This window comes from Pseudonaja textilis, chromosome 1 (assembly GCF_049901715.1).
Source record: "Pseudonaja textilis isolate UNSWEBS1 chromosome 1, rPseTex1.2, whole genome shotgun sequence".
Lineage (NCBI taxonomy): Eukaryota > Metazoa > Chordata > Lepidosauria > Squamata > Elapidae > Pseudonaja > Pseudonaja textilis.
The window spans coordinates 123,535,358-123,551,400 of NC_141990.1; the positions used below are offsets into that span (position 1 = coordinate 123,535,358).

The 16,043-nt window shown below is 36.6% G+C and overlaps 1 protein-coding gene across 5 annotated transcripts in view; it reads right to left on the reverse strand.

The window, feature by feature from the left end:
* LRRC1 (leucine rich repeat containing 1) overlaps positions 1-16,043 on the reverse strand; it is a 120,454-nt gene that overhangs the window by 66,321 nt on the left and 38,090 nt on the right. For all 5 annotated transcript variants that reach the window (XM_087916192.1, XM_087916197.1, XM_026695194.2 and 2 more), the window contains exons 5-8: positions 8,440-8,496; positions 7,601-7,664; positions 1,884-1,958; positions 1,217-1,361 (exon numbers count right to left, since the gene is read on the reverse strand). In XM_087916192.1, the coding sequence (XP_087772318.1) occupies positions 1,217-1,361; positions 1,884-1,958; positions 7,601-7,664; positions 8,440-8,496 (341 nt within the window). The remainder of the gene's footprint in view (positions 1-1,216; positions 1,362-1,883; positions 1,959-7,600; positions 7,665-8,439; positions 8,497-16,043) is intronic.

The following is a 16,043-nucleotide window of genomic DNA, read 5'->3' on the forward strand; positions in this document are numbered from 1 at the left end:
GTTTCTCATATAATAAGGCTGGGTCTTATTTTTTTTTGATCCCCGAAAAAATGGCTAGGCCGTCTTTTCGGGGGTGACTTAATTCCGCCCCTTGCATCTTCAGGCGCGCGGGCGGCGACAGCTTGGATGTTGACCTCGGCGTTGGTGGGGCACTTCGTATCGGGGTTAACACAGGCAGCACCATATCCAGGTGTGCAACAAAAGTACTTCCTAAAGGCAAGCCCCCCAACATCCCCCACCATTTCCCATGTTTTGATATAGGCCTTAATTTGGGGGAAGGGGCTTAATTTCATTTCATGCCTATAAAACATGCTGGGACTTCCTATTGGGGGAGGCCATATTATTGGAGAAACAGGGTATATATGTCATCTGGAGAGTAGGTATAAGACTGATATAATAAGCAGATTTAAGATCACACTGTGGAGGGGGGGAAGCCTGAAGAAGGTATATGGGCGGAACCAGACATCATTGCAAAGGTCAGGTTGTCTCATGTCAATATCTTCCACTTTGTAAATGTGCAATGCAATCTAGCTCCATGATATATCATCATCATACTGAACATTTTTCACCCTTGCCCTTGGCAAGCCATAATGTGTTGAAACAGTGCAATTAACATCTGTAGGCAAATGAAATCATATTGCAAAGTGGCATGTAGCTGCTTTCAGATTCATGTTTTAATTATGGCTTCATTCAGGTATAACACCAAATGTGTGTGAGCTTCAGCCTCATGTTCTTTTTTCACTGGCCATAAAATGACCCCAGACAAACCAGTATGAACTTGGGATTATTTCCATCAATTACACCTTAGATTAACTGTAATATATTGTGTTCAGACCCAACTGCCAAATTGTGATCATAAACAGAGGAAAAACTTCTGACAGACAAACGCATACATAACTACTGTACTGAGACTTTAATAAGCCAATTCACAATTAAATCATGATCTAATAGAGGAATAGCAGTCCCCGAACCCTAAAGGAGACTCCAATGATGCATAAAACAATCCAGGATCATAGGCTACCCACTGATGCCTCAATGTTATGTACAAATACAGCTAATATTTGCCCTTATTTGCACAAGCATCAAAAAAACAAAACATATTCCTAACAAAAACAGTAATAATGCACATTAGACAACATGCATTTGGTGTCAATCAACTTCTTATTTGGATTAAATATTCTAATGTTTATTGTTTAAAAGAAAAGATTTCACGCACCTACACCATCTGGTAACATTTCAAGGATATTCTGAGAGATGAGGAGGTCAGTTAAAGAGGTCAGGCCATTTATCTCTTCAGGTAGCTTTTCCAGTTTGTTTTCAGAGATATCCAGACACAGCAGGTTTTTCAGGTTTCCTATTTCCTACAAAACAAAAAACAAAGTCATGCCTCAACGTGCAAATGCCCAGAGAACTGACATATGTCCAATTACAACATTCCTAAGGACAAGACTACAAATCCTCCCTGCTGGATGATAACACACTTGTGATGATATCACAAGTAAATCACCAGTAAAATCTGTATGTGCGACACTTAGCATGGGCCAACTATCTGTTAGTATAATTTTGGACTTTAAGAGTACATTAAACCCACACCCAACTCTTAGTCCTGGCTCAAGGTTCAACAGTTCAACCTAAAAAGGTGCTTTCATAAACAACACTTTGCCAAAGAAAGAACCAGCATAATGTCCTTGACCCAAAACAACTTTGTCAGCTTCAAAATGGAGACACAGATAATGAAGATGAAGAGGTACTAACATACTGAGAATAAATGTGTAATGAAAAAAAAACTTTTTCTAAAATAACAGCATACTAAGTTTTAAATGCTTATATTTCAATAAGCAGGTGAGTTTAGTTGCAAAGATCCAGGAAGTATCTGTTCTTACCTGAGGTATTTCCACCAACTGGTTTCCATCTAACCAGAGGTCTTTAAGGTTAAAAAGTGCACCTATAGTTCCTGGCTGTAATATATAAAAGATAGGATGCCACAATAACCATTAAACAATATAGTACAATAACCCATAAAGAAATCCAACTTCATTTTATTTCACCCAAAATAGCCAGGTTTTTTTTTCTGCAAATAAATAAAGTTAAGCAAAAAAAAAAGAAAAGAACATTGCCGTTCCCTGTTAGCTATCCCCTCTGTCATTATTAGATTAGGGACAGGTAATGTGATGCCTTTTGGAATACTGAGTGACACTCCTAACTGTTAGCCTAATTAATCTAAGGTAGTCAATTGTACAAATCCTTCCATAGCTTCACATCTACTGTGGCTTCATTCAATCAGAAAAGTCAGCTATTTCCCATAACTACCACATATTTAGCCCAAACTATGGAAAGAATCCTTGTCCTTTTTATCAAACAGTAAGATAATTTAAGCAGGATATTAAGGAAAGAGACCCTTTGCAAAGAAAAGGGATTCAAAGCTTATTTGGAAGACCTAAAGGAGGTTAAGGAGGCACCTATTCCCAGTAATGAAGAAGCCACAATGGAAGAAGAAAGCACTGTTCATTGTCCATGATATGGACACAATTAATGAGACAACTTTAAAAAGAATGGGAGACAGAATGGGATAAACACACCTTGGAAGTAACTAAAGACATAGCAGATATATCTGAGCAAACGAATAAACAATTTATGGAAATGTCACAGCAAGTAGCAGATGTACTTAAGTAATCAACAAAGCATATGATATGGCTACAAGTAATCTAGAGATAAGCAAGGCTTAAAATAGTATTTCTGAAATAAAGACTGAATTAGCAGATTTACAGGAGGCATAATTTAAGGATCAAAGGAGTATCAAAGAAAACTGGAGCAACCCATTTGGCTGCTTATCTCATTTCTAAAATTAATGACCTGATCTCTGACTTGAACCTAAGGGATAAAGCTACTGAATGTGCTCATTGGGTTTATTCTCTTGGGAACACACAAAAACCTAGAGACATTTTGGTCATACTTGTAAATTTAACATAGAAGATAAAATTATAAGAAAATCACATGAACTGGGGGAGATTAAAAGGGACAACGAGAAAGCATCCTTCTTCCAAGACATTGATAGCAGTACAATGCAGTGAAGAAAGGAATTTAAACCACTGATAGAAAAAAAGTATGCAGGACAAGTTTCATTATGAGTTGGGGATTTCCTTTTAATTATTTTAAAGTCATAAAGAAGAAAAGTTATTTATTTTTATTGATGATGCTATAATCATGCAGAAAATTATATACATGGAAAAAAACCATCAAAATACTATCTTTGAAGTCTTATAAAAATTTCTTTTTACAGATTCTATATTGATACAATATTTTATATTGACTGATCATGCAAATTATAAAGATTATATGTAAACACTGTTGACTTAAAAAATCCATCATAACTTTCACATTAACTATAGCTAATTCTCTTCCTGACAATGAACTGTTCTCAGATTCACACACAAACAAAGCCTTCAGTACAAGAAGATTACACATAGATCATACATGTCTGCAGAGGAACATAATATTTTCTCTATGCAATTTTAAATAAAATAAAATCCATATACACAAACGTGCATATACACTTTTTAAAATACAAGAATTATGGCTAGGTGTAAACAGCTTAATTTTTAAAAAGTACCATTGTTGGATTTTTTAAAATTGTTTTGCTAGGGTCTCTTGAGAATTATGCCTACACTGTTCCTGCAACCTAAGAAAAAAATATGCTTTTATTTCAAATGTTTGCAGGAACCATAATGATTTGGGAAAACTGCAGATGTGGAGAAAGAGTTGGGTATCGTTTGTTTTTATCTTTTCAGTTCTTTTAATTTTCAAATCTACAGAGTAAATTGAACTACTGTCATTAGGAACCTAACCTCAGAATATATTTAGTTGCTGGGCACATTTTGTGGATATTAAGCAACAGCCTCTATTCTTTTTCATTCTTTTACAGGTTGATTTCCAGAGGTACAGTGGTGGGAGGGAATGGGAAAGCTAAAATATTTCTTGCCTAGATTTTTTAAAAAATTAATCTCCTCCTTGGGCATTTCTTTTTTAAAATGTTAATTTATAAGGATTTATTTATAGCACTACTCATTAACCAGCTTGAAACCCTGTCTTGGAGGATAGGCAAGTTACATAGCAATATTAGTTGCTTGTATACATTGAATTGTAAAATATTTGTATTTGCTTTTTTTTTTAAGATGGCCTAACCTATACTGTGCTGTGCCAAGGTTAGGTAAAAATCTAAGTCAATGGCAGCACTCTCTCAGACTAAATGGCACCAAAACTATAAGAATAAGAACCTAGAGAGAAATCGCTTAAAAGGTAAAATTTCATTTGAGTCAAACTTGACTCTTTGTGACTTCATGAATATGAAGTCTGTATAATATGACTGTATAATTTTCTTGGCAGCAATGCAGAAGCAGTTTACCACTGCATTCTTCCAGGATGTTTTCTTATTTCCTGGTCTAGTCTACAACTCTGATAATACCCCAGAGGCTCTTTCAAATATTAACCACGCCTGACCCTGTTTAGTATCCGTAAATATTTGCAGGAGGAATTTTTCTTGTACACACTTCCTTTTCTCTTACCACTGAAGGTAAAAAGGAGTAAAAACTCCCAAGCGCAAGTGGTTTAATGTTGATTTTAAAGTGAAGTATCACATATGATACACCCAGCAATCTTGGCTGATCTAGACTAGAAAGTAAAAAAAAAGTCAATCAAAACAACTTCCATAACATTGCCAAAAAACCAACCCTCTATAGTTACTTCTAGGTATAGTTGTGACCAGAAACCAAAGAACAAGTCAAAGGAACTTTTTGCAAGTGTTCAGAAACAGAAAAAGTGGAAATAGAGTATTGGGCAACAAAAATTCAATAAATATGGGAAGGGCATTTTCAAAAGTGTAACAGTAGTCCTCAACTTATAACCAATAGTTTAATGACTGTTCGAAGTTAAAACAGCACTGAAAAAATGTGACTTAGACTGTTTTTGTCACTTATAATCACTGTAGCATCCCCATAGTCACGGGATCAAAATTTGGACACTAGGCAGCTGACTCATATTTATGACGGTTGCAGTGTCCTAGGCTCATGTGATCACCTTTTGTGATTTTTTTGACAAGCAAAGTCAGTGGGGAAACCAGATTCACTTAACAACTGTGTTACTAACTTAACTGCAGTGATTCACTTAACAATTCTGCCAAGATAGATCATAAAATGGGGCAAAACTCACTTAACAACTGTCTTACTTAGCAACAGAAATTTTGAACTCGATTGTGGTCGTAAGTTGAGGACTATCTGTCCTGAGTTGGTCTTCCAATATTCAATTTAACAAACCAGCAACAATGACCTTTTCTTCAACTCTCCTAGTTTTGTTGGTGAAATAAGCAAAACCTCTTTTATTGTGCAATTGTAGAACAAGAACTCACCAGCACAAACAGGTTTCTGGAATTGTTTTGAGTATGAACTGAAATGACAATGGAAGCATACATGGGTACAGGAATGCTTCCTGCTGCACTCACATTGTAAGTATGGAGACATTTTTTTTCATTCACACCAGTGTGAATTACCAGTGTGGAGAAGCATCTCACTACTATTCCTGCGTTGGGCTGAACATGGAAATTTATTGCCTGAACAAGAACAAAGGGCTTCATAAAGAAGAAACTATATAAAAAACATTTACGAGAATGGCTATTTTAGTAAAATACATGAACCATTATACCTCCAGAGTTTCTACATAGTTGGGTCAATTACACCCTATCTGTATAACAAGTTTCAAAAACAGTATAGGCAATGTTAATTGCACATTCTTTCAAATTGGGTTTATCTTTTTTTTATTTTCCAAAGAAAATAAAGAATCATACATATGAGGGGAAAAATACGTAAAAGAATTTCCCCCCCAAATGCTCCAGAGTATAATTTTAAAGCAACAAGTGCAACTGGATGCATGCTTTGAGAATGCCAACCATAGAATGGTGGAGGAAGAGGAGGAGGAGGAGGAGGAGGAGGGGAGGGAAGGGAAAAGGAGGAAGAAGAGGAAAAGGAAGATGGGGAGGGGGAGGGGACGGGAGGGAAGAGAAGAGAAGAGAAGAGAAGAGAAGAGAAGAGAAGAGAAGAGAAGAGAAGAGAAGAGAAGTTTTCTTCTCAATTTAGAGAAGATGTCTGGTGACATTCCTTGCTTCAGAGAGAGGCAGAATGCAAATATTTTCCCAAAAAGAAGCCCTGTTCTGCCTTACTCATAAAAGCTGCTGACTCATGGCCTAGTGAACCAGAGCTTTTTACAAATAACAGCAGAAAGAGCTACACCCATGTGATCCAGGTGGTTCCAAGGAAATCCTCCTTCTCCTGCCTCAAGAGGTTTCTCTTCTTCTGAAGCACAGTCAGCTCTCAGCCAGCTCTTCCAGCGAAGTAACCCCAAATCAGCTATTTGGCACATTTAAATACATAGTACATTATCATCCCTTATTTTTTCCCCTTTAACTCAAAAGCAAGCATGCCAAATGGACTAGAGATCAAGTTGAAACATGAGATTTAATCTTTCCCTTCGACATATGGATGGATGTTGGACATGTCCTATGGCTCAATAGAAGTCATTTTTCTACCCTGGACATTAATGGAACTTTTTAAAAATTTAATTACTTTGATTCCACAGAAGGAAAATACACAATTGGATTGATGGTGGAAGGAATAATGTGTTGCAGTCCCAATCTAGATCAAAATCCTCAGCCTTTCCTGGAGAAAAATAAGGGAGTGAGATCAGTGGTGGGATTCAAAAAATTTTACTACCGGTTCTGTGGAAGTGGCTTGGTGGGCATGGCAGGGGAAGGATCCTGTAAAATCTCCAGAGGTGATATTTGCTGGTTCTCCAAACTACTCAAAATTTCCGCTACCAATTCTCTAGAACTGGTCAGAACCTGCTGAATAACACCTCTAAGTGAGATCCATGGAATTGGCAGAAATGGCAAAACCGACTAATTGATGAAAGATAAAAGCCTATCTAGTTTTCTTTTCACTTGGAGACCACTTTTGGACTTCTTGCTTGAGAAAGATAAAAATGAAATTTTGATTTTAGGACTCAATTACTAGATTTGTTATTAGAAAAATGTCATATTTTTATATTCATATTATTAGACATATGTTCTTTATATTTTATGCTTATGTTTAAATTTAGAGCAAGAAATTTTTCATTGAATAATTTTAATTTTATCTTGACTGTTTAATCTATATATTTTTTTGTTTTAATTTCAATTAAGAGCTTACTGTGCTAAAGAAAGTCAGAAGTCAATCTCCTTTTTCATTTTTCACCCTTTCCCCCCTTTTATCCTCTCCTTCCTAGTTTTTCTTTTTGTTATTTTGTATATCTTTTTGAGATTTAAATACATTTTAAAAAGCAACAAAATCCTCAGCCTTTCCTTTTGAATTAAAAAAATAGTAACAAAAAATACACACAGAAAACTGCATGCTGTAACTTAACATGGTTAAGGTAGCCAAGAAACAGATAGTTTTGAGAACTGCTAGAAAAAAACAAATTACACACAATCAAGTCAACTCTGCAGCCTATTTTTGATAGCTTACAACTGAGAGTTTAGGAAGTTGTATACTGAATTTTCAACATGTACAGTGCTTACCAAATTATAAAGTTCATTATTTCCTAAATCTAGTTCTTCTAGTCTCTGCAGCTGGGCAACTGACCTGAAAATCAGGAACAATATAATTTTAAAAGATCATAAACACAAAATTTAGCATTGAAATTAGAGTAGAACATTCTTAATATGATCTAAATACTATTGAGACACTTGTGTCTTCAACCTTCAATTGGGAGAAATGGTACATCATAAGGCAAAACCTCTTGAACCAAGGGACTTCAATCAAATGGGCTAACTTACAGAATGTGTCCAAAATCTAGGACCCATGACTCTCATGGAACTGAAATTTGGGGGATTTTATAAAACATATTATGACATAAAATTATCATAAAGTATTTTATGAAAAATGTAAAAAAATATCATTTCCTGTGATCAACTCCTGATGGGTGCTTGACTGTGCTATGCAGATCAATGTGGGTTATTTTCAAGGCAGATACATCTCTGAATACCTCTCTGAATTTCTAAGGGCTTTTGAAGTGCATTAGAAGCTCTGCCATTGCTGAAATCATTGAGGAATCTGATAAGGAAATATCTCTGAAAGAATGACCAAAGAGGTCATGGGTTGTCTAGTTTTTCCGAGCATTACTTCAATTAATGTTAATAAAACATTGATTGAGTGATTGATTTTGTGGTCATCAAGTCATTTTCGACTCCTAATAAACCACATAGATTTTCTCCATGATGAAATAAAGACATTATTCTCCAGTAATAACTATTTCCTGCTGGAAGATTTATTCTACTCTTTAATTTCATTTCCATATTCAGGGAACAAAAGATTCTCATGCTGTCCATGCATACAAAAAAACAGAGAAAATACTTACTCAGGTAAATATGTTAATAGATTCTCCCTTAATTCCAGTGACGCCAGGTTATAGAGGCTAGAGACACAGAATAAATATGGTTAACCCCTGTGTGACATAAAAAGTGCTACAAAAGAAAACAAAAAGTAGGCGTTGTCAATAGGACACCTCAAGCATTTCCTTAAAGTCTAAGCAGGTAGATATATTACCTCAGCTGATTTTTGCATAAGTTGAAACCTACACTAAGCAATATTTCTGACCAGGTAAGCCAAGCAGAAAGAAGCAGAAGTGGCGGGAACAACATGCTCAGAGATACTGGACTTTTTAGATGGTAGAAGGTGATCCCCAACTTTTTCTTCTAGACCAGAGGTCTCCAAACTTGGCAACTTTAAGACTTGTGGACTTCAATTCCCAGAACTTGTGGACTTCAACTCCCAGAATTCCTCAGCCACCCTATGTTGGCTGAGGAATTTTGGGAGTTGAAGTCCACAAGTCTTAAAGTTGCCAAGTTTGGAGACCTCTGGTCTAGACTGATAGGTTACAACCCTACAAGTTAGATCAGACCAAAAGGCTCCACATGAGCCTACTTTTATTAACATTGGCTATAGTACCAGAACCCTGCAAGTATGACTGTGCTTCCCTTCTTTTCTCTTTTAAATAATATAAATCGTGTGTGTGTGTGTGTGTGTGTGTGTGTGTGTATACCTATCTTTGACATTTTCATAATTTCCCCTTCTCATTTGGGCTTAAGCAATGTTCAGCTACTTGTTGCTTTGATAACAGATCTTCCTTCTTTCCACCAATGTCATTCTCTTTACCCTCTACAGATCACTGGTGGGGCTGTGCCAAAATGCTTTCATCCTTCCAAGTGCCCTACCTGCCATGAAAGAGGCCAGATCACTACCCTCCTTGGAAGTGCACCATTTAGTCAAAAGTATTGCTGTAAAATTAGCTACGTTAACTGTCACGCAACCCACATGTAAAAAGAAGGTGAATCAATGCAAGAAAGCAGGAAGTTTGTGTGTATCATTCTCAAAGCAGTAAATATAGTGAATCTGTATGTTAACCGAGAGGATAGCTAAAAATCCAGGGAAATTATATATAAAGAGTATGGTGTGTGTGTGTGTGTGTGTGTGTGTGTGTGTGTGTTTCTCACACTTACATACATTACAGTGTCCCCAAAGTCACATGATAAAAATCCAGGAGTTTAGTTTGGCAACCAACATGTATTCATGAGGAATCCCAGGGTCATGTAATTACCAGTTCTAGCATTGCCAAGTCAATGGGGAAAGATGGATTAATTAATGACCATGTGATTCATTTAATGACAACAGCAATTTACCTAACTTACATGGCACAGAAGTTGTAAAACAGAGTGCTACAGATTGAACAAGCACCTCGCTTAATGATGGAAGATCCAATCCCAGCTGTGGTAGTTAAGTCATGGACTACCTGTATGTTATCAAATGTATTTCACGTACACTTTGTGGTGTTTACAGTGTATATTAAATAAGTACATACCTCTATGCATAATAAAAAAGAGTGTTTCTACAGAAGATAAATCATATGTTTTTATTACCTAATATTTTCAAGACAATATAAACTATTTTCCTCAATAGGCATGAAAGTATATATTCACTGCAATCTGAATATACAGTAATTGTATTTCTTGGCTTGATCATTACGATTTAAGGGATTAGTCACGGAAGGATTAATTAAAAGGATCCTATTCATAGCATTTCATAATGAAGTTCTCACTGTAAATGACCTTATATGGGTAAGTTTTTCATTGTCATCTCTTCATAACACAGTAAAAGTCTACATCACCATCGTAACATTTTCCCTCCCAGGACTCCATAGAACTAAATGAAACACAAAATTGGATTGGATATTTTCCCAATGCTATAATCTGCTTTAATCCTTCAATTTCAAAATAAAAATAGCAATATATCCGCATTTTCTAAAACATAGCTGCCTTTGCCTTGGTAATGGATTCCAGAAAAATGGATTCCAGAAAAAAAAATGCCACAGTAATCATTTGTAAAAAGCTGTAAAGAACTTAAGAGAACAGCCATATGCTAGAGCAGGGGTGTCAAACTCAAGGCCCGTGGGCCCTCAATGAAATCGAGTTCTAGAGCCACATTTGTCAGGTGACAAAATTTTGCCTTAGTTGGCAGATATGTATACACAGAAAAAATGTTAGTATTATAGACAGTGAAGTATAAAATGAAAGAAAAGTGAGCTTGTCACAGTGCACATATTTGAGTTCTTGGCTAAGTAGTAGCAAACGTACTAGTTTCTTAATATGCAAAATTGAACTATAAACTTTTAACACAGTAATTGCAACTTACTAATAAAATCTAACTTAGCCATGTTGGTCAGAGTCTCCCTTTGGAGCTTTTATAATTTAAAATGCCAAATTGTTTAGACCTGTCATTTTCTGAACAGTTCCCCGTTGATTTTATTTCACTTATTCTAATATAGGCATTCCCCAGGTTAAGAATTCCCAATTTAAGGATAATCCCTAAATATGAACCAGGCTTCAAATTACTAAAAACAACAGATGGGGTTTTCCTTCCTTGAACTGACAAATAGCTGAAGCTGCGCGGTGCTTTTAGGAACCGCTGAATATACAGTGCGTTTTCCTATATTCCTGGAAGTTTCTGAAAGCTTGAGACAGGACAATGCCATCTACCATTCTAGTAATAGGTAGCCCATTTGTAAATACGGGTTCCAACTTACATATACATTTGAGTTAAATACTGAGTTAGGAACACAACTGGTTCTTAATCTAGGGATTGCTAGATTGCTATCTGCATTATTACCAAGCAAACTGCAGGACGGTAGGTGACATTTTGCTCTAGTCTTACTCCAGTGCTACCCTTCTTTAATGGTTGGATAAGAAATTCCCTTTTCTCAATTCTCTGGGTCAGTATGCAGCACTCTTAAGCAGATCCACCTTCTTACCCACCAAATAAAATAATTCATAGGGTTCTGGACAGTGGTGGGATTCAAAATGTTTTACTACCAGTTCTGTGGGTGTGGCCAGGTGGTCATGTGACTGGGTGGGCATGGCCAGGTGGTCATGTGACTGAGGAGGTCGAAAGTCTTTTTTTTCTTTCACAGCACCCCCCCACGCGCCCCATTTTTGGCCTCCTGGGCCTCAGGGAACCCTCCTGGCAACTGAAAAAATAAGCATTTTGAAGCTTTCTGAAGTAAGTACAACAGCAAGGGGGGAATCAGCTGTGCCGCAGGATTTAGATTAGCAAGAAATCTGACAATTTCCTGCTTTCTAGCTAAACTAATTCGCACAGCACAGCTGATCATCACACAGCTGATCATTGGAAATACCGGTTCAGCTGAACCAGCAGCATTTCACTTCTGGTTCTGGCTATGAAATTCCTTTTGTTATAGAACCTCATGGGATTCAGATATATGAGATCTCAATCTTAATCAGTACATTTACAGGTAGTCCTCAACGTAAGACCGTAACTGAGCCCAAAATTTATGTTGCTAAAAAAATTCATTAAATGAATTTTGCCCCATTTTACGACCTTTCTTGCAATATCACTGGAGTTATTAAATTAGGAACATGGTTGTTAGGTGAATCTGGTTTCCCCATCGGCTTTACTTGTCAGAAGATCGCAAAAGGGGATCATGTGATCTTGGGACACTGCAATTGTCATAAATATGAGTCAGTTCCCCACTATCTGAATTTTGATCACAGGACCACAGGGATGCTGCAACTTTCATAAATGGTCATAAATCACGTTTTTTCAGTGATGTTGTAACCTTGAACAGTCACTAAATGAACTGTAGTTAATTGAGGATGACCCGTTAGGCCTATTGATTGGGCCACAGAACTATGGATTTATAATACTGGCCTATTCTAGAAATGTATCAAGTCAGAAATAAGACCAACGTATGTGCATGTTTTGAATACTGTCATGGAGAAAAAGTTTTTCAACCAAATCTCAAAAACCATATGGCTTAGGAATGTTTAAATATTCCATGCAAGATAATAGCCACATCAACATAAAGAGAAGATGCAATTTCTTAAATAAATAAGATTTGTTGCTTTCTTCCTTGAGTATTCCAGATGTCACTTCTGGTTTGAAGTATAGAACCTATCAGGAGCCTTAGGGAACACATTCCAAAACAAGTTGGCTCGGTTTTAAATTAGAGCCATGCTTAAACGTAGCAGTTTTTCATTCACATGTGAATTTTGTAATGTTGGCTATGCATTAGAGTTGTTAACTAGTAATTACACATGTTATGTATACATCTAATTGAACAGCCATTTCCATGTTCTACCAGTTGCAAAATGCAATTTGGTTTCTCAGCATTCCAATAACTGATTAAGCAATAAAATAAATATATTAAATCAGAGATCTCACACTAACAGTAAAATGTGGATGTGCTTAGAAGACCGTATCAGGAATTCTAAATATATGTTCTCCTTATTCATGCAGAGGAAATGGGCTGCTTTTGGGTTGTCCCTTTCTGTATGTTGAAGGAAATTCAGCTGAGGGGCCCTGTGATTTAGAATCCTGAAAACGAGGCTTCTAATTTACACAAAAAACACCTAAAATAATAATAATAAGAAAATCAGTCCTGCTACCATGTGCCTTCTACATCTGGAAGGCAATAGAGAGAGGATGACAGAGGAATAAAGTTAGTACATTTATTATCTCAACTTTGCTTTCTTCTAGGTCTAGACTTTATTACCCTGGTAAAGTCTTTTTTGTAAGTTCTATAAGTTTGACTGCATTGAAAAAAGTGATTTATGATTAGTCCTTTCAACCTCCCCACAGGCATATGTGTTTTGACCCAGGCTTCATCAAATTTTATAAAACACAAACTGATTTTAACAATAAAACCTATTTTAATGCAATGCTGGGAATTACTTGCAAATCCCAGCCAAAACTAATCATACACAGTTCCTCCAGATAAGAGCACGCTTTTCAGTGCTGTAGAATGCTGCCAAGAAACAGAATCCCACTTAAGGCTAAACATAAACCAACCCAAAACCCCAGAAAAAACTGACCAGAGTACAGAGCTTCAAGAAGGACTCAAAAATTACTGAATTACTTTGCTTCCTGCAAAGCTTTTCATCATTGAGGTCTGACTTTTATCCCTTATGGAAGGGGCAATCACCCCTCTGAGTCGCCCCTTCTGCTTCAGCTTCTTTCACCTTCTAACAGCTCTGCGCACACGCGCACTGGGAACAAGCTCCCCTGGGTCCTCTGCCTCGCTACTGCCGGACTCCGAAGGCTCCGAAGGCAGCACCCCACTCCCAGATGGTCCTGGCCCCTGCATCCCTTCATTGGATGCAGGACCCTCTTCTAAGTCTTCTCCAGACTCACAGACTGGTCCCCTTTCATCCTCACTGTCTAATACCTTTGCTGTCTGCACCAGCTGCCGGTGAACCACAACAATATGATCAAAATTTGGATGCTTGGCATGCATTTACAATGATTGCAGTAACATAGGGTTATGGGATCACTGTCTTGTGACAGGTAAAGTCAATGGGAGAAGCCAGATTCATGTAATGACTGCATAATTCATTTAACAACTGCAGTGGTTCGCTTACCAACTGTTTAAAAAAAGGTAGTAAAATCGGCTACACTTCACCTTAACCACTTCGCTTAGCGATGGAAATTCTGGTCCCAATTGTGGTTGTAGGTCAAGGACTACCTGTACAGCATATGATCAGAGAGTATCCTTGAAACTAGAATCCAGAGAGAGCACCACAATCCCCTGGAGTTCTTTACATTAATAGCAAATTTTATGTTACAGAAAGAGGAGAGAAAGTATCTCTTGTTTACAGTATAAGAAACATGAACTTGAGCACACTGCAATTCTGGGGAAGCTGCAAAAGCCTGCCTGCAGACTGACCTTTTTCAAACATCAACAGTATGTTTATTTTAATTTTTTTATTATATAAAATATAAAAAAAAGAAAAAAGAAAACAGGAACTTAAGGGAAGGAAGAGGAGCAGGGAAAGGGGGTGTGTGAGATACAAGGAAGGAGAAAGAAAATAAAAAAAGGCACTGACTTTCGACTCTTAGCACAGTACAAGATAAAAATACTCCATCCTCAACTTTTTGCTTTTACATATTAATATATAACTAGCCATTTCTATAATGACAAATCTTTCTGATCAGCAAAACCCATGAATATATTTCAACCACAATTTTATACCCGACGACCAACCAAAAGGTTACATACACAGGTAACACTAAATGATAGCAAAATTGCAAAGTGAACTTTAAGAAAAAAGGGGGAAATACTTTTTTTTCAATCTGAGATTGGATATCAACACTCTTGAGCTAGTATGTGGGCTTAACAGATTGCATATTATAAAAAAAGAGAACATTCAGAATAGAGAAAAGCAAGTGTGGGGTTTTTTTCAAGTATGATTTTATATTCTTTTCTTCTCACCTATGAAGTCTAATTTTACAGCAGTACATCCTGTTCAATAATCTCTAGTCTTCGTGCAATAAAAATTGAAAACTGAAAAAAAATTATCTTGACTTTTCAAAAAAATGTCACTTTTATTTCTGAAGAGATCTATTAATTTAAAATGGTAGCTAGCTGTATTTAGCCCTTTTAATACGCAGATCCTCATTCCTATTCCAGTCAAAAGATGGTTTAACTTCAAACAAATCCTCACCAGGAATTATAGATTGAAATGCTTAGGAAAAGATACTAATTCCATCCTCCAAGTCTATCAACGTGAATTAGAAATAAACTGGAGAATTGAAAGGTATTTACACCAAATGCAAGAAAACCTTGTTTTGCGCTATGTTGTTATCTGCATATCTGCCCATACAAGAATCAGTTTCATTTGTTCACGGTTTCTGACATGCAGTTTTGATCACTCCACCTTTTGTGCAGAAGTGTTTATTCACTTGCCCATCCCCAATTTCACAGAAATCCTAATTTGTCACATTCTTACTCTGTAAGTTGTCCTCTCCCTTCAGCAGTAAAAATGAAGAATACATGAGAGTGAGAAAGAGGAAGATAGCCAAGACACAATATTCTTATTTTTTGCTTTTTCCTTTTTTATTATTCTCTGGATCTCAAAACCGCCCATCTCATTCAATGGATCAGGCAGCATAAAATAATTACAGTAAAGAAACAAACGAATAGTAAAGAATGGTTTCTCTAGGTTCACACTCTCATTATCCAATGACATATAACCCCTGCAACTAACAAATATCACTTCGATTACACCTGAGTTATTGGAGATTAGGAATTTTTACACAGAACAGTAAAACTGACAGCAAAATTGAACAAAACCATGATCAAAAGTCTAATATTATTGTTAAGAAACACTAGGGTTCGGAATACACATTTAAATGACTCTCATGTCAGAGATTTTTTTTAATGAGCCAGACACCTTTGGGATATACTAGACATTTTACTAATCATATGTTGAGTTCTATCTTGCTCCTGGCCCTCAAACTGGGACACCGAAGACACTAATTTCTGGCAGCACCCAGAATATTAGGGTTACTCTATTCAGTTGGGCAATGTTATATTTCCCGCTCTATACTAGACTTTCAAACACTGAATTTAGTACTTTCAAAACTGCTCAAGTGATGTCAAAAATTCTGTCC